Source organism: Rhinolophus sinicus, linkage group LG11, assembly GCF_036562045.2.
Source record: "Rhinolophus sinicus isolate RSC01 linkage group LG11, ASM3656204v1, whole genome shotgun sequence".
Taxonomy (NCBI): domain Eukaryota; kingdom Metazoa; phylum Chordata; class Mammalia; order Chiroptera; family Rhinolophidae; genus Rhinolophus; species Rhinolophus sinicus.
The window spans coordinates 10,173,127-10,191,949 of NC_133760.1; the positions used below are offsets into that span (position 1 = coordinate 10,173,127).

General features: G+C 56.0%; 1 protein-coding gene and 1 pseudogene across 5 annotated transcripts; one reads left to right on the forward strand and one right to left on the reverse strand.

Moving 5' to 3' along the window:
• LOC141567441 (translationally-controlled tumor protein-like) overlaps nt 1-5,968 on the reverse strand; it is a 30,723-nt pseudogene extending 24,755 nt beyond the window's left edge.
• LIPE (lipase E, hormone sensitive type) lies at nt 138-18,396 on the forward strand. Of its 5 annotated transcripts, none has more exons than XM_019713749.2 (10): nt 138-1,008; nt 9,734-10,269; nt 12,359-12,449; nt 12,565-12,710; nt 12,919-13,104; nt 13,316-13,610; nt 14,378-14,605; nt 14,832-15,005; nt 17,022-17,443; nt 17,789-18,396. In XM_019713749.2, exons 1-10 carry the CDS (start codon nt 153-155, stop codon nt 18,008-18,010), a joined length of 3,156 nt encoding a protein of 1,051 aa, XP_019569308.2. In that variant the 5' UTR covers nt 138-152; the 3' UTR covers nt 18,011-18,396. The 5 variants fall into 5 exon arrangements, with proteins under 5 accessions (XP_019569308.2, XP_019569307.1, XP_019569303.1 ...); XM_019713748.2 differs by lacking the exon at nt 138-1,008 and adding an exon at nt 2,461-2,541; XM_019713744.2 differs by lacking the exon at nt 138-1,008 and adding an exon at nt 2,600-2,996.
• The last annotated feature ends 427 nt before the right edge of the window (nt 18,397-18,823 follow it).

Sequence of the window (18,823 nt, forward strand, 5' to 3'; positions counted from 1 at the left end):
GGGGTCCAACAGTGGTCGGCCCACTTGCCAACTGCCTTAAAAAGTAAGACCAGGAATCCAGGATGAAGGAGTAGAACCCAAAGGGAGCTGCCATCATGAGGAATCAATGAGAGATCTGTGACAAAGGAAGCCTAGCTAGGAGGGCCGGAAGGATGAAGCCTGGGAGATCAACATCTCTCATGAGGGAAATATCAACAGTGGTGCCAGATTCTAAGTCAGTATCTAGGCCTGACTGGGAACTTGAGCCACACCAGACACCTATCACCCAGCCAGAGCCTGGCCCAGAAAAGACACCCACAGCACAGCCAGCATCGAAGGCTCAGCAGAGACCCAGTACTCAGCAGGAGTCTGCTTCCCAGCAAAGACCCCTCCCTCAGCAAGAGCCCCTTGCCCCAAATGAAGCTGAATCCCAGCAGGAACCTAGAGCCCAACTAAAATCTGCTTCACAGCAGGAACGTCTTGCCCCACAGGAGCCTGCACCACAACAATCTCCTCCCTTTGCTCAACAGGAAGCTGCATCACAACAGGGACCTGGGTCAGGAAAAGGGTCTGGAATTCAACAGGAGCCAGAAATGGGAGAGGGACGCATAGAGCCACCTCTAGCTCAACAAGAAGTTGGATCAACACCTCTGGACCAGACTGAAGCTGGGTACCAAGAGAATCCAGGACAGTCAGAGCCTATAGCCCAACAAACAGCTCCAGCCAAATCCCAGCAGAGATCTTTGATTGAGTGGGAGTTTCTATCAAAACTGCACGAACTATCCATACAGCAACAGGCTTCAGAGTGGAAGACATTTCTTGAGTGGGTCACAGATTTAGACTCAGAATCAGATTCAGGGTGTCCGTTTGAGAATGACTCACCAGCCATGAGCGGTGGAACAGTGGCCCAGGGCATGAAACTGGCCTTCAAGGGGAAGCCTGATTATGAAGTGAAGTCAGAATGTGCTGGGACATCAGCCCACGAGAAGAAAACCAGCAGCCAGAATCACAGACGCTACCAGGACACAGGTGAGCTGAGCCTGGAGGAATGGGGTCGAGAAGTACTAAGAGCTGCCAGTATGTCAGGTGTCAGGTTAGCTCAGGTTACCTCAACAGCAAGACAAAGATCAAAAAGCCCCGTTTGATAGATGAGGAAGCCCAAGCAATGAGACAGAAATAAAGGATCTGGCATAAGGGGGCAGTAGGGAGAGGCCTCGCCCAAAGCTAGGGTCGGACTTCTTCCCAGGCACCAGGATGCCTCCCTATGAAGGATTTTGGGGAACTCGAAGCGAGAAAGGTTTCTGGACTAGGGGCCAAGATCAGAAGGGAAGTCATCCTCCTGCCAGTATTCATCCATCTGTCCCCAAACCCACTGAGCCCAGTTCTGGGACAGACACTGCCCTAGGCACCAGAGACACAGGCTAAATGTGGCCCTTACCCTCAGGGAGTTTCCATCCTGACTAGGCCAAATTCAGGCCTTAGAGATCCTTGAACTCTCCAGACAGGCCCTCAGCGCAGGACACTTGCTGCCCAGACAGGATGTCCAGGGGAACCCCCAGTCAAGCCAGGCCTGAGGGCCTTGGGGGTTGCGTTCTCATGAAGAGGGGACCTGGGAGAGGGGCCATGGGTTCCGCCAAAGTCCCAGGCAAGGTTGGGGCTGAAGGATGGGAGAGCCGAAGGGAGAGGGAGGCAAGGATGATGGTTGCCAGCACTCCCTCCCCTCTTCTGAAGCAGGCAGTGGTGCCCCGGGGTGCAGGCCCCAGTTTCCATTCTTCTCCTTTAGGCTCCAAAGTTCTGCCAGGCAGAAGTGGGCAGCAAGGTTTCCCCCTGGAATGAAGGGTTACTTGTTGCAGTAGCCCAAGGCGGAAAAAACATGCAGCCCCACTCCGGAACCTAAGAACACTGTAAGGCCACTTAGTCTGAGGGCCGACGATGGTGGTCCCAGCCCAGAGGCATGACTCGTCTCTCTCTAGTCTGAAGAGATGAGGGTAATTGGTGAGATGGTTCCACGTCTTTTTCCAGCGCTGAGGGTTAAGAGTTGTTTCTCTAGGCTTCCAGAACCCGGTCTCAGGAGACACCCTCTTCACACCGCGGAGGCGAACACGCCGCCTCTCCTCGAGCGCCCGGGAGGCAGTGGCTGTGTGCGCATGCGCGAGCCTCGAGCCTCTTCTGTTTCCCGCCTTTTCCCAGGTGCTCGCCGCCTCCTCCACCGCGGTTCCTCCCTACGGGTGGGCCCGCGGCTTAAGGCTAGTGCGCAGGTACCGAGCATGCTCCTTGCCCCTCCCCCATTCTCGTGAGAAGGAAAGGGAAGAAAAAAGGACCGCGAGAAAGAGAACTAAGATAACAGAACTAGGAGGCAGGGGTCGGGGAGAAGGCGGGGCTTCCTCCTCTGACAGCTCGCAGGCAGAGCCACGCCTCCAGCTCTGGCGCCCCGCCCCGGTTTTGAATTGCCCGAGGACCTGGCCCCGCCCCCCCGCCCCCAGGCAGTGGTTCAGTGGTGCCCGGTTCTCCCCCTCCAGCGGGCTCGCTGGGTCGCATTCTAGGGGATCCCTACGTGGGAAGGTGAGTGGGAAGGCGAGGCTGAAAACCTACATGTGATAATAGCGAGGCTTCCCTGCTAGGGTGACCGCCGTGAGATTCCCTAGTCCTGCCTGAAGGACGCTTTTCGCCGCCTCCAGGGCGGCATTTTTGGTCGCGGGTCCTTTAAAGCGTATGAGGGGGCGGGGCCAGGCCTTAGCAGTGGAGTGAGGTACGAATTGCTTAGGGGGCGGGACCCAAAGAGGAGCAAGCACAGGATTGGGTGGTATAGGGGCCCGGCGGTGGTGTGTAACCAGAATTGGCCACCGGGGCGGGGCCTGGCGGCTGGAATAGGTCCTCGCGCGGGGACCTAGGAGAATTAATGGAGTCAGCCGGGGGAGAGGGGCCCGCCGGGGCCACTGGGGCCCCGGCCTCGAAGAAGAATAAAAAGGTGTCCAAGAGCCGTAGCCGCCGGCAGTGGCGAAAAGTCAAGACCAAAGGTGAGCGCACGGGGGTCGACAACAGCCTGGAAGGAACCTTGGACATCCCGCGGGGAACTGGGGACTGAGTGGACTGACCCATCTCCACGAGAAGTAGGGGAGTCCGTGGACTGGCCTATTGCCGCTCTGCAAGGGGAGTGCGGGGATGATCCATTGTGAGAAGGGGATGATGTGAGAGCGGAATATACCCCCAGCATAGAAACTGTCCGACGCCCCACTACTGCCTTGGGTGGAGAGTCCAAAATGCGTGTCTCCTGGATCAGGGTTCCCGCTCTGGCTCTGTACTCGCTGCGTGACTGTAGGCAACTCGTGTCCTCGGTGTTTCCCACCTGGGAAATGGTTCCAGCTCCGATTATCAGGTCTCTGGCATTCTTGAGAGGATGATAAGGAAGAGGTTTATTATAAGCTGTTGCCGAAAGAGGAAGTTTAGGGGTGAGTCACGGTAATGTGGGAAGAAGGGGTACCCCAGAATGGGCAATGTCAGTGGGCCAATACAGCTCAAAACAGACCTGTTCCCATCCTTCATTCAGTCCGTTCTTCCATTCTTTTCAGTCCACCTGCTTCAGCCTGGCTCCCCTGGGGCCTAACTTCCTGACCCCCACTCTTTCTAGGACTAGGGGTTCCTGAGTTGGCTTCCAAGTGCCACACTCTCCCTCAAGAGAAGAAGGAAGGGCTGTCCTCACCTGGATTCCGTAGGGTGTCTCATTATTTACATATCTAAGCAGGCTAGAAGAAGACTGACAGACCAGTGGAGGTGCTTCAAGCCTCAAGGAGAGGCTCACTGTGTTTTGAATATTTGTCGATCCAAGTGAGGACCTGTGGGAAGATCCTATGCAGAAAAGAAACTGACATAGTTCCTGGGCCCCAGGGACCCCAAACTCATTGTTCTCCTTGCCGTACGCTGCATTGTTCATCCCTGCCAAGAATAGATCTGGATTTGGCTCCAGACACACTCACAGGCTCAAACAAACTCAGACTCTTGCCCTAGGGCATTCACTGTCACACAGCAAGACAGCCTCATAAGGACAGAGTGCCCAGAGGCAGTACAGACCATAGTTAAGTACATGGGCATAGGAGACCTCGTTCTTCAGGCTGTGACCTGTGGTACACTGGGCAATAGGCTCTCTCCTTCCCTGCCTCAACTGGCTGTTGTGAGGTTTGAATGAATGTAGTGTGTTTGGCACCAGCACACAGGAAGCCCTCAGGAGGGGAGGTTACCCACCCCCCACTAGATAGCGAGCTCCCTAAGAACAGGGCTGTGTCTGCCTTCTTTACTCCGCACTTCCAGAGCCTGGTATGCCAGGCACATAGGCACTTAGATATTTATTGAATTAATAAGTGAAAGAATGCGTGGGCTGTAACACAGGGATAATAATTATCGTGCTGTGCTTAGGGTTGTCATGAGAAGTCAGAATCCTCTTGGGCAGGGCTCCCTGCACATGGCTGAGCCAGTCCTCACAAATCCGTGGGCCCACCTACTGAAAAAGGCTCATTCTCCAAAGCTGTGAGATTCGCCTGTCATTTCCTGAGGTCCTGCCCTGGTGCCAGGCCTCAGTTGAGTGAATCAGACCTCACCCCTGCCCCAAGGGCATCCAGGCTGGCTGGAACAGTCCTAGTCATCAGTTTGATCTTGCCAGTAACCTGATGACGCTAGTGTCATGATCACCTTATTTCCAAGATGATGACATGGAGGCCCTGAGGAAGCAAAGTCACCTGGGCTTCCTTACCTGGCCAGTGAGGACAGAGAGATGGTCGTCCCCAGCATCCTGAGGTCAGGGAGTGTGTGAGCTCAAAACTGCTGTATGCCCAACCTTGATTCTGGACCCAGAAGGCTCCAGATGCACAGATTCATTCAGCAGACATTCACTGTACACTTACTTGTGACAGTCCTGGGCTCTCAGTGGTGAGGACACACTCACATTTGAGCTGTGGACACAAACATTAATCAAATAATCCCACAAATCAGATATAATTATAAACTGTGATAAAAACAAGAGGGACATTCCTGAGAAAATATAAGAGGGAGGCTTCCCAAGGAGGTGACATTGGCGCCAAGGATAAGCGAGTGTTGACTGCTAGGCAAGAGGGGGCAGGGAGGACCGGAGGAACACAATGGGCAGAGACCTTGAGGCCTAAAGGAAGCAGCACATTACAGCTCAGAGGGAACTCAGGAAGGGAGGGGAGGAAGAGAGGAGGCTGGATGGGCAGGAGTCCCAGATGGTCCCTGGTTTGGGAGGCTGTGTCCGGGATTTGGGGCTTTATCCTGAGAGAAAGGGTGGGGGCGTTGAAGAGTTGAGAGTGTGTGACCAAATTTATGTTTTAGAAAGATCCCCTGGCTGCTATGTGAAGAGATTGAATGGGGCAAAATCAGAGACACATAAAAGGTTGTTATAATCATCCAGACGAGGGGACAGTGGGGGTGGGGAGGCTTCTAGGGGACAGAGTGAATAGGACTTCCTGATGGATTGGATGGTGTAGAAGGTGGCCAGGATGATGCCCTGGGTTCTGACTTGAGCAAATGGGGACAGATGCTTACACCACACACACACACACACACACGGAAACCATGATATGCACAAATATACATCCATACTCATATAAACACATACCCACACAATCTCATAGTCCGAGACAAATAGAGACTCAGATACACTCACAGGCTGAGAAACACAAACGGGCCGTGACACATGCATACAAACATACCTTCAGACATACCAAGAAACAGAAAAACGCACAGGGGGAGAAAAAAAGGTCGATACACCTGCTCACAAACAGGCCAGAACCAACACTGGCCATGACCCATACCTACGTACATACATATGTGCATGTAAGCCTCCACATTCATGCCTGACCACCCAGAAAGCACACAACTGAGACATGACAGAGAAGGAGCAACACTTAGATACATACAGAAACAAGCAATGCCACCCTTGCTGGCTCTGTAACCCATGTCACCATGACAGGATGGCATGTCACCTCTCCGCATCTCAGTTTTCTCATCTTCCAAAAGGGGTGATAATGGTCCCTACCTCGTGTGTTATGGGGAGGATGAAATGAGTTACTTCGCGTAAAGCACATAAAGAGAACAGTGCCTGACACACAGCAGTCGTTAGAGCAGTATTTGCTTTTTCTCAGGGAATACACTCACTGGGAGGGCTACACTCACTGGCCCCCCTCCTACATCTGCGCCCAGGCCTCTCCCCTCAGAAGCCCTTGCCCCTCCGAGGCCCCACACCTGGCCCTTCCTCCATCCTCCCCCCATCTTCCTCCCCATTGCCCTGCTTAGTCCCCAGGGGCCAAAATCCAGGCCGGGTTCAGCTGCACAGTGGCTTTTTAGGGCAAAGAGCTGGTGCCCAGGCAGTAGGACCCCTCTGCTCTACCTCTGCTCCAGTTCTCGCCCATGGCCCTGGTGGGCCTGCTCCTGCCCCAGTGACCTCTGCCTGGGATTCTTGGCAAGTTTCTGGCAATCTCAAACATCCCTTCCTGCCAGTTCCACCCGGCCTAGCCCCAAGGGAGCAGCCCAGACCAGGGCAAAGAGCAGGGCCCTGGAGTCATGAGGGCATGGGATCCAGCCTCTTCCCCACCGCTTTGTGCAAGTTACTTGTTCTGTTCAGGTCTCCTCCATTCTCTTCTTCTCAGTTTTCTGTAAGAGCCCTACCGCATAGACAGGAAGTAAATAATAGTGGCTTTATAAAGTGGGAAACCACAGCCTATTATGCAGTAAATACCACACACTGGCCATGCACCAGGCACAGGAATAAAGCATATAAAGTCCCTGCCCTCAGGGAGCCTATAACCTAGTGAGGGAGACAGCGCAAACACACAGTCAGTTGTGTAGTGTGTTAGAGGGCGATGTGTGCCACAGAAAAAATGACCCAGTACACATCTCGGGGAGGCCACGGGAGAACCACCAAGCACACAGCTGCAGAAAAGGTCACCCAGGGCACCACTTACAAAGTGCAGTTCCTACCCTCTGTGGGCAGGAGGGCCAAGTGCAGTTTACAGATGAGGAAACCAGGCTCATCCAGAATCACCTGGCAAGTAGCTTGGGCCAGTGTTCTGTTGTCACAGCCACCAAGCTTCGAGCTGCCTCCAGGGGCCTCTTTCCATCTATTTGCCTGCCCTGCGGAGGGGTGGTCCTCTCCCAAGCTCCCATCCATCCCTTCCTCCCTCCATTCTGACTCTTCGTGCTTTCCTTCCTCCTTCAAATATTTGCTGAGCACCTACTGTGTGCTAGGCCCCATGATGGGACGTGGGGACACCTCTGCCCTTGTGAGGATGGCATTTAAGGGGGGAGAGACAGGAGCATTCACCTCTGTCCAAGTAAATGACACTGAGGCCTCATTTGCATTGGCCCCTCCCAGGGCCCTATACCTAATTTTGTACTGGTGATTTTATAATCGTTTGTCTAAAGAGCCCCATCTCCACCCGTATCAGCTCAGTGAAGCCAGGTTCTCCCCCTGAGGGGAGACAAACAACAAACATGTAAAGAAGCAAATGTGTACTTGCAAATGTGTAAAATTCTAGGAAAAACGATTTAAGTACGATGGCAGAAAAGAGTGCTGGGGGGGCATGCCTCCCATGGGGAGGAGGACTTAGGGAATGCCTCTTCCAGGAGGCATTTCACACTCTAAGGCCTGCAGTGTGAAAAAGAGCTGGCTAGGCTCGTGGATTAACCTGAATGAAGTGTCTCTTGGAGCCTCGCTTTCCTGTTTGAGGTGGGGAGGACAGTCCCCACCTCAGAAGTGGCAGGTACAGGGTGCCTGGTGTGGGAACACCACACAGTAGGACCTGCGACTCAGGCCCCAGCTGAGCTTGGCACTGCCCTTAATCTGCTTTTGTCCTCTCAGGAGGGACAGGCAGGGCTGGCTACCCTCTCTCTCCCCCTAACAGCTGGGGACGGCTGTGCCAGGGCCAGCCTGAGGGGCGGGAGCTGAGATCACGGGGCCTTTGCTCCCTGAGTCCACCCTGGGAGGGAGGGCAGCCTGGCTGGGTGAGAGGGCACAGTTTTTTCAGGTCAGGCTGAGATGCCTGGGTCCAAAGGAGGCTGGGAGCCATGGGCTCTTTGGTCTGAAGGAGGAGGGGGCTGGGGATTCCTGAATTCTCAGTAAGAGAAGCCTAGGACAGGGACTCCCAGTTGAACTGGGGCTGGGAGCAAGCAGGGGGGCAGGAAGTTGAGCTCCTGCTCTATTTACAGCACGTGGTTCTCACTGTCCCTTGTGGTGGGAGGTGCAGCGGTGGCCACACCCTGGGCAGGCTGGGCCCCTCCCCCGGTTTATCGCCCCAGGCATGAGCCACAGTCCTCCAGTCCAGAAGTCCCAGCCTGGGGGAAGCTCCGAAGAAGCCTGGAGGAGTAAGTGCATGGCTAGCTGGGAGACAGGAGCGGCCGCTGCCAATCCCCAGGGCCTGGAAGGGAAAGGAGACACCTGGAGGGGGCTGGGGGGAGGCTCTCCACTCAGGAGCCAGGCAAGGTGCTGGGTGGGCTGCAGGAAGGAAGAGTCTGGAGCAGAGGGCAGCATCCCCATCAAGGGGGACCCTCAAGTGTGGGCAGTCAGGCCTAGTCCAGGGTAAGTCTTTGAGGGCCAGAGCCAGAGGCCCAGCCTCCAGAGCCCCAGGAGGGAGACACAGCTCTGGACCCAGAGATCTGGGTTTGAATTCTGTTCTGCCACTTTCAATGCAACCTTCAGCTCCTTACTTAATACCTCTTAGCCTCAGTCTCCTCTCCTGTAAAATGGGATGCTATTCCTAATACCTGAGCTGTGAAGTGAAGCAGTCTGGGTCTCAAGGAGCGAGGACAAATGAGCAAATACACAGAAAGCTCTTAGTACAGGGTCTGGCACAGAGGGAGCTCAACATCCTTGACAGTGATGAGTACGAGCACTGCCGTTCCAGGTGCGGGCCGGGCTGGCCCACGCAATCTAAGCCACGTGGACAGGTTCAAAGGCCAGGTGGTCCAGGTGGGGGAGGAGTGCAGCCAAGTTTTGGGACCCCGCAGAGGAACAGAGAGGAAGCTGAAGTGTGGAGGAGGGGGTTCCACAGCCAGACTTGAGGGACAAGGAAGGGCCAAGAGTGACTCCAGTTTTAAGTAAGGCTAGAATGATGGACTCCTGGGTTCAGAAAGAGAATTGGGCTTGGGACCAGTGTCCTGGGACACCACCAAGTAGATGGGAATGGGTGGGCTGAGGGCTGAATTCTCCCAAATATTGGTCGAGGGGAAGGGCCTGTGGGTGACACCTGAGGCCTGAAAAGGATGGGGGGTGGGGGCCTGAACTCCTGGGGCCTGAGAGAGGGTACCAGCTGGGGTCCAGATTTTCCAGAACCTAGAAGGAGTCCTGGGCCCAAGAGAGTAAATGGAGACAGATGCCTGAACTCTTGGGTCCCTGAAAGACAGAAAGGGGTAGGAAGACTTCTGGGTATAGGAGAGAGCCGGGACTCCTGGAGCCTGAAGAGGGGGGTCTGGGTACCTGGACTCCTGGGTCTAAGGAAGGATGGGCTGAGGGATTAAACTCCTAGCTCTTGAGAAGTCAGAAAGGGTCTTTGTACCTGGGCTCATGGGTCCCAAGAAAGGAAGAGGATGGGGACCCTAGACTCCAACGTTGGGTCTGAAGGAGGAAGCTGGGTTCTGACTCCTGGGTCTGAGGGAGGAGGGGATAGAGCCTGGACTTCTGGAGCTCAGGGCTCCAAGTGAGCAAAGGGTGATCGAGCCCTATCTGATAAGCCTCTCCACCTGCCTACAGCTTCGCGGCTCATGCACAGCATGGACCTACGCACAATGACACAGTCACTGGTGACTCTGGCAGAGGACAATATGGCCTTCTTCTTGAGCCAAGGCCCTGGGGAGACAGCACGGCGGCTGTCGAGCGTCTTTGCGGGAGTTCGGGAGCAGGCTCTGGGGCTGGAGCCCACCCTGGGCCACCTGCTGGGCGTGGCACACCTATTTGACCTGGACGCGGAGACGCCAGCCAACGGGTATCGCAGCCTGGTGCACACGGCCCGCTGCTGCCTGGGGCACCTGCTGCACAAGTCGCGCTATGTGGCCTCCAATCGCCGCAGCATCTTCTTCCGCGCCAGCCACAACCTGGCGGAACTGGAGGCCTACCTGGCTGCCCTCACGCAGCTCCGCGCTCTGGCCTACTACGCCCAGCGCCTGCTGGCCACCAACCAGCCCGGGTCACTCTTCTTCGACGGTGATGAGGGACTCACCACCGATTTCCTGCGCGAGTACATCACTCTGCACAAGGGCTGCTTCTACGGCCGCTGCCTGGGCTTCCAGGTGAGCCCCCACCCTCTACTTCTGGGCCCAGGTAAAGGCACCAGGTAGCCCCTAACCTGGCCCAGTATTATAGTAGAATAACCACCAGGGTCATGATTCAGAACACTGCAGATACAGAAAGGAGAAACTGTCTGGGGCTCAGACAGAGCTGCACAGGGACCGCAAACATGTGTCCCCCAGGCTGAATCCACTATGTAGCAAGAAATCTTTAACTCGCATAGCTTTTAGCGCCAGGCACCCACTGCTGTCTATCCCGTACATTTAGGAGAGCTATTCACTCCTTCATGTGACCTGTCTGGCCCTGAAATCATTGGAGTTTGCGACTCCCCGTAGGAGGGTAGCCAGTATTGTTCTCAAAGGCCTATTTGTAAGAGCACACCCCGTTAGTGATCCCCACTGCAGGCCTAGGAAAGAGGGTGCAAACCCCATTTTACAGAAGTTCAAGAAGCTCAATTGGACCCAGGTCTGTCTGGGCTTTTTGACTCACCTAAAGAGCTGTAGAATCAGGATTTTCAGGCTGGGGGAAAGGCCAAGGAGTATATCCGAGTTGGTGATAGTGAAGGAAACCTAGCCGAGACCCCTATCTTCTTTGAACTGGGACCCTGACCCCTGCCCACTGCAAGCCTTCTACCCTCTGCCCCCCCAAACCACCCTCAGGGAGATACAACCCATCTCAGCACTGAGAGGGAGGCAGCCCAGAGGCCTTCAGATTCATAGGAAAAGTAGTTTGGTGACTCAGAATGGGGGGGGGCGCAGGGGGACACCAGGCTCAGAGCAGAGGCCCAATTGCCACTATCTGGGGTCAGTGCTGGGGACTGGGGGACCCACATCAGGGAACCCCAGCAGGAGTATCTGGAGCTATGTGGCCCTGTAGTCCTTCAGACCCTCTCAGGGCCGCCCCCCCACCTCAGTGTCAGCTGAGTGGCAGTCTCTCAGCCTCCAGCTCACCCCACCTTTCTGTTTCCCTGTGGGACAGCCTGTCCTCATCAACCCAGCCTGGGTGTTTCTGGGAACTTCCTCTCACCTAAGCTGAACCCACAAATATTGATCAGCCCAGCTGGGCCAGCCAGCTCCTCCCTGTGTCCCAGCTATGACCTTGGCGTCATGGGAGAGAGATCCTACAGCCCCCCGAGCCAGCATCCAGCCACAATGGCCAGGCACCCCTGTGCTCTCTGCTCTCTGGGTCCCCAGCCAGCCATGCCTGACAGCTAGTTTGAAGGCCCAGCTGCGCTGTGTTACAGGACAGCTCTCCCCCCCCCCCCCCCCCGTAAAATGTCAGCCCCAGAAGGGCAAAGGCGTCACCTGTCTGGGTTTTGCTCAGCGCCTGCTCCAGCCCAGTGCCTAGTGAGCAGTAGGACCTAGGCCAGTATTTGCCAAATGAACAAGAACGCTGTTGGCCGTGTGCCCAGCCTGCTGTGGTGTGTTTTTTAAATCTGATCTTGTCTCCCCATTCTTTCCTGAGCTGTCTGGCTCCTCTCTCAGATGCTGTCTCCCCCTTTGGCTGTCTTTCTGCCTCAAAATCTCTGGCCCTGTCTCTGACCATTTCCCATCTGCCTTCCTGCTGCCCCATAACTGGTCCCCACTGCCGCCCTCGCTGACTTTCAGGAAATCCCTGTGTCATCTTACTCCCAGCTTACAACCCTCCAGTGGCTCCACCCCACATTGGGAATAAATCTAAATTCCTCAGGCCTATGTAAGCCCCCTTTGCATCTCTGAGCTCATCCCCGGTCACTCTCCCCCGGCTCACTCTGCTCCAGCCACACTGGCACCAGCTTTCCTTATCCACCCAAGCATAGTCCGCCTCAAAGCCTTTGCACTTTCTGTGCCCTTGGCAAGAACAGCCTCGCTCCATTCAGGTCCCTCCTCAAGTCCCCTCCTGGAAACTGTCTAAGTAGCCTGACCCCTAGTCTTCACTCTATGTCCCCTCCACCTATTGTGTTTTCAAAATTAGTTATTACTTGACATTATATGGTATATGCCTAGAGCAGTGCCTGGAATACAGTAGGAATCCACTAAATATTTGCTGAATGACAGTTTCTGCCCCCCGCCCCTCTTCTGGGTGGCGCGTAACCGCTGCATCTCTCCACAGTTCACACCCGCCATCAGGCCATTCCTGCAGACCCTCTCCATCGGGCTGGTATCCTTCGGGGAGCACTACAAACGCAACGAAACCGGCCTCAGTGAGTCCTGGCCAGCCGGGCCCTGTCCATACCACCCTCCCCTCTTGTCCCTCCTCTGCAACCCTGCCCCACCGCCTGACCCACTCGGGCTCCCTGATACCCTCCCAACCCCCAGGTGTGGCCGCCAGCTCCCTCTTCACCAGCGGCCGCTTTGCGATCGATCCAGAGCTGCGTGGGGCCGAGTTTGAGCGTATCACTCAGAACCTGGACGTGCAGTTCTGGAAAGCCTTCTGGAATATCACCGAGATGGAGGTGCTGTCGGTGAGCATGAGGCCCGATGAGGGCCCCAACCTGTTACAAGATGGGGAAACTGAAGCCCAGAGACCCGTCCTAGGCGACATCAGGTCTCTTCAGGGCTCCAAGCCAAGGGATGGCACATAAGGGAAGAATTGGGGGGTCTGAAGGGAGTTGTGAGGGGGGCCCCTGTAAGCAGCCCTTCCCCAAGACCCCTTCTGTTCCCTCTCACCAGTCTCTAGCAAACATCGTATCGACCACTGTGAAGGTAAGCCGCCTGCTCAGTCTGCCGCCAGAGGCCTTTGAGATGCCGCTGATCACTGACCCCAAGCTCACAGTCACCATCTCACCCCCCTTGGCCCACACGGGCCCTGGGCCGGTCCTCGTCAGGCTCATCTCCTATGACCTGCGTGAAGGACAGGTAGGGCCCCTGCCTCAGCCAGGAGCAAGTACAGAGTGAGGGGCATGGGCCCACCCCCAGCACCCACTCCCACCCAGACGCCTCCCTTCTCCACTTCCATCCTTCATTCCCTCCTATCTCTCTGAGAACATCCCTTTGGGGGGATGGAGGGTGGCCCACGTAGGCCCCCCATCCTCACCCACTTCTTTGCCTGCTCCTCCCTTCCCCCCAGGACAGTGAGGAGCTCAGCAGCCTGGTGAAGTCTGAGGGTCCGAGGAGCTTGGACCTGCGGCATCGGCCGCAGCAAGCACCCCGTTCACCGTCCCTCATCGTTCACATCCATGGTGGTGGCTTCGTGGCCCAGACCTCCAAGTCCCATGAGCCCTACCTCAAGACCTGGGCCCAGGAGCTGGGCGTCCCCATCCTCTCCATCGACTACTCACTGGCCCCCGAGGCCCCCTTCCCCCGGGCTCTGGAGGAGTGCTTCTACGCCTACTGCTGGGCCGTGAAGCACTGCACCCTCCTCGGTGAGCCCAGACCTCACTGTTACCCACGCCCCCGCCTGCTTCAGCCCCCAGCCCTCACTGCAGGGGAGTGAGCCATCTCATGGCTCAACCCTCAGTCTTGCATCCCCTGCCTCCCCTTCCATCTCCTACCACCCAGCCCTCTGCCACCTGCTCACTCCATCTCTGCCTCAGCGGTCTCTCGCTTTTGCCCCACTGCTCACCCAACCTTCTATCAACCACTTCCTCCCTCCTGCTCCCCTGCACTCCATTCTCCCACCTCCCTCAGGGGTCTCCTCTGACCTTGGTTTCCTCTTCCTGTTGCCCCACCCCCTGACATCTGCAGCCCATTTTTCCAGCTCCTCTGACTTCCCACTTCTGACATCTTGGGAGGCACAGAGCAGGGTGGGACTATGCCCCACGGCACAGGGCCCATGGCCCCTTGTCAGCCTGAAGCTGGCTTCCATCTCCTGGCCTAGGACGACCCTCCCTCCCTCTGTGTCCCCTCTTCCCCAACCCCCACCATCCTCCTTACTGCCATCCTCCAGCCTCCCAAGCTTCCCCAAAGCTTCCTGGTCTCCAGGCCTCTCCATGTCCTAAGTCAGCCTGGTCCTCTGATCACTGTCCTCCAAATGGGTCCAAATCCCTGCCTCAGTTTACTGGTGTCTAATCTTGCAGTTGACTAACCTTGGAGTTGGGGCCCCCACACCCCACCTCTGAGCACCTAGCACTCCTGGCCCAGAGCTTGACTTCCCCCCTGCCAGGTGTAACCAAGCTCCCCCTCCAACCAGGCTCAACGGGCGAGCGAATATGCCTCGCGGGAGACAGCGCAGGCGGGAACCTCTGCTTCACCGTCTCCCTTCGGGCAGCAGCCTATGGGGTGCGGGTGCCAGATGGCATCATGGCAGCCTACCCGGCCACGATGCTGCAGTCCACCGCCTCTCCCTCCCGCCTTCTGAGCCTCATGGACCCCCTGCTGCCCCTCAGCGTGCTCTGCAAGTGCGTCAGTGCCTATGCTGGTAAGGCCCACCCCCCCACAGCTGGGACTGGGGGGGTAGGATGTCTGGAACCTGCAGGGATGGGCTAGAGCCCAGTCTCCTGGGGCTGAGGAGAGGAATCTAATACTCCTACTGAAGCACTCAGTTATTCTTGGGTCCCTGGGCACAGATGTCTGAAGCTGTGGGTGTTGGTCACAGAAAGAGAAGGGACCAACTAGCCCCTCCCCCCACCACATACACTCTGCAGGTGGGGAGATAGAGGACCTCTCTGACTCCGACCAGAAGGCGCTGGGTGTGATGGGGCTGGTGCAGCGGGACACAGCTCTGCTCCTCCGGGACCTCCGCTTGAGTGCCTCCTCGTGGCTCAACTCCTTCCTGGAGCTGAGGCACAAGTCCCATCCGAAATCAGTGTCCATGGCAGGTGAGTGAGGCCTTCCAGGATGCCCAGGAGAGACAACCTGGCACACCACAAGTCCTGGGGCAGGAAAGGGGCCGTGCCCTGGGGCATTCAGAGAAGCAGAGATCAGCTTCCTGGTTCTGCCCCGTATCTATCCCTGGTCTCCATCACAAAGCCTGGATTTTCCGCCACAGTCCATATCCCGGAAGGTCAAGGACTTCTGGTCCCCCAGGTCATCTCAGTCCCAGGAACTGTAAGACTTAGCTTTCCAAACAGCCTTTCCCAGAAAGGCACCCTGGGAAATGACTCAGAAGGCCTGCCCATGTCCTGGTTTTCAGTCCCGAGAAGGCCACTGGAATCCCTTGGGCCCTCAGATGGGAGTTCAGCCCTCTAAGATTCTTTCCAGACTCTTAACAGAGGTACATAGGGATAATACCCCAACTCCAGGAGCAGACCTAGGAGGCTGGGGCAGGGATATCAATAGACTGGATGGACCTCAGGAAGTGGAGGAGCTTCCCAACCTTGGGTGGTGGGCAGGACTCTCAGGCAGCCAAAAATCACCTCCATCCAAGGATCCATGTTTTTCCACCATTTTTTAACATTTTAAAGATTTTAAAGCACAACCAACTCAACTTATTTTCTATCTCTAGCAAATCAACAGTATTTTGTGAGTAATTGGAACCACATGTTCAAAAGCAGATGCATATTCAGAAAATTATTCAGAAAGTTGTTCCAATTGGACGTGTTTTAAGTTTTTTAATTTTAGGATTCTCAAATAGATGCAAATAAATACACACAAAAACAAAAGGGATTTATTTGAATTTTAGGTAACTAGACCACTGAGTACTGGGATTTCCTTGTAGGCTAACGGTGACAGATAGCCCCCTACATAAACACTAGTTTAGCTCCCTATTGTACCAGGTACTTGCTGGTTGCTGGATGACGTGGGTAAGTAATAGTCTCTGTGAGCCTTGCTTTGCTCCTCTGTGAAATGGGTACACTAAGAGTACCTGCCTCATGAGGTTGTTGTAAGGACTGCATGCACCCATTTGTGCCAAGCACCCAGCATAATACCTGGCACACAGTAGGTGCTCTTAGAAAATGCCAGCACCCCTGACTGGCTGTGCCCTGTGACTCTTAACCAGCAGCTCTGTTCCATTGACCCCTGGGTCAAAGAGCACTTATACAGTTATTCTCATATCTTCTATTTTGCTTTCATGGATCTATAAAGACAAGTGAAGAACAACTGGTAAATATAGAGTCCTGGTCCTAGTGGTAAGCAGGGTGGGTCTGATAAAATTAATGGCGCTAAGGCCAAGGTGGGCACACCAGGTGGGCCAGAAGCACATCTGTAACATTATTTGGGTGCTTGCTTGCCTGGTCACTCAAAGGGAAGGGATAAAACTGACGAACACAAAGGACATTTGGGGAACAGATCTATGTGGCTACAACAGGTATGGGATCCCTAGAAATCTAATATGCCCCCAAGATTCTTTTTAGCTCCCTTTCAAGCCATATGGGCCTGTTTCCTACTCCACTTTAATCCATTCACACCCTCTGTGTCAAATGGCCATAAGTTGCTGGGCCTCACGCTGGGACAGGGTGCCAGGCCTGGTAATAAAATATTAATACTGATATATTAGGACCTCCCAGGAGGTAGCCGTACCTAATCCCATATCTTAAGCCACTGAGTCCTCCACACCTCCTATGAAGTAAGAACTATTTTTACCCTCTTTGTACAGATGAGGAAGCAGATTCCCAGAGGTAAAATGACTTGCTCTTAACCTTCCCAGTCACCACACACATACACACCCCTCCGTGGCCATGTGACTCCTTCCCCCTACACCTTAGAGTTGCTTCTGGGCACCTGGAGCTCCCCATCCCTCCCCAAGGAGGGTGTCTAGGGGACCACTCCAGGCCTCCACAGCCCTGCCTAGGATAGTTTCTCCTCCAGAGGACTCTGCCCTTCCCATGAGCTTCCCTGCCAGCCTCCCACGTGCCCAACCCAGCTGATCTTCCCTGACCCTCCTTCTGTCATAGAGCCAATGCGGCGCAGCGTGTCTGAAGCAGCGCTGGCCCAGCCTGAGGACCCACGGGGCACAGACCCCCTCAAGAGCCTGACACTGCATGACCTGAACCTCAGGGGCAGCACCGAGACATCGAACACCTCCGAGCTGTCACTGTCAGCCGAGACACTTGGTCCCTCCACGCCCTCAGACGTCAACTTCTTACTCGGGCCTGAGGGTGCACAGGAGGAGGCTGAGGCCCGAGATGAGTTGAACAGCAAAAACAGAAGCCGCGGCATTAATGCCTCATTCCCTGAGGGCTTCCACCCCAGGCGCTCCAGCCAGGGCCCCACGCGGATGCCCCTGTACTCATCGCCCATCGCCAAGAACCCCTTCATGTCACCACTGCTGGCACCTGACAGCATGCTGCAGAGCCTGCCACCAGTGCACATCGTGGTGAGCACCAGATGGGGACGACACGGGTGGGGTGCAGGTGCACCTGGTGGTGGGAGTCGGTGGCCTGGCCTGAGAGGAGAGGTGTACCACCAGGAGGGAGTCAGGGCTGCCATTTTCTTTTGCAATTTTGTGGAGCTCCGTGGGGCCGGAAGAGTCAGGGAAAGGGAAAAGAGATGGTAGTTCTCTAGGGGAAAGGAAAAGCCTGCCAGAGGCCAGGGAGCCCCGTTAAACTCATTCTGCACCTCCCCATCATGTCTCCCTCCTCTGTCCGCGCTGTGTCCACGTGTTCCTCCCTTTCCTTGGCTCATCCGCCCTTTCCCCGTGCCCCACCCCACCGTCCTGCAGGCATGCGCGCTGGACCCAATACTGGACGACTCGGTCATGTTCGCGCGACGGCTACGCAACCTAGGCAAGCCCGTGACGTTGCGCGTGGTGGAGGACCTGCCGCATGGCTTCCTGAGCCTGGCATCGCTGTGCCAGGAGACGCGGCAGGCGGCGGCGCTGTGCGTGGAGCGCATCCGCCTGGTCCTCTCTCCGCCTGGGCCCGCCCCACCGAGGCCGGTCTGAGCTGCCCGGGGGAGCCGGGCTGCGTGGGGACGTGGGGGCTTGGGACGACACTAAAGGCCTCTTGTTTCCATCAGCACCGGCCTCCGTGGTGAATGCGCCCGGGGAAGACGGTGGCTGCAAGGGGCTCCTAGGCCCCTCCAGTCCCTCGGTCCCCAGCCTCGGCCCGCGGGAGGGGGTGGGCTGTGCCTTATGTGGGGGGGGACGACGGAGGAGGAGGAAGGTGTGACTGGCCTGGGGGAGGGGGCTCACTCAAACCAGCCTCAGAGACCGCTGCACCTGCGCGCCTCCACTGCCTTCAACTACTGCTGCTGCAACCGCCGCTGGCGCGGGGCCTGGCCCTACCCCACGGTGGCTGGTTTTCGTTTGTAAATAAAAGTATTTAATTAGTTTCGCCTCTCGAAAGTTGGGGGATCGCCCACCAGGGGGCAGCATCGGACTCTGCTGCTGGGCACTGAGAAACCTGGGACTGGAGAATAAACGGCTGGGCGTTCAACTTCCAGGGCCTGAGGACTCCCCTATAACAGCCCTACATTCCCTGCAGATTTAATCCACGTGGGGCTCCAGGGAACTCTGGGTTCTCAGCTACTTCCCTTTACCAGCCCAATCCCAGCACCCACCAGAAGGAAACCCAAACCTAGAGAAGTAGACCAAAGCTAACAGGACACCAGAAACAAACTGGTCACCCAAAATTCTGGAAGCCCCAGCTCAGCTGTGACAGTCACTCAGTCCCTCAACCAAGACTCTGGCCTTGCCCTTTTGTAGGCCCTGGGTTTGGAGCAGAGATGGTTTCTATCCAGGGCCGGCCCTCAAGGA

Coding starts and splice junctions, on each gene's coding strand:
- LIPE (XM_019713749.2), top strand. CDS start 153: ATGAAGCCTGGGAGATCAACATCTCTCATGAGGGAAATATCAACAGTG. Junction 10,270..12,358: donor GCCGCTGCCTGGGCTTCCAG/GTGAGCCCCCAC, acceptor ATCTCTCCACAG/TTCACACCCGCCATCAGGCC. Junction 14,606..14,831: donor GTGCGTCAGTGCCTATGCTG/GTAAGGCCCACC, acceptor TACACTCTGCAG/GTGGGGAGATAGAGGACCTC.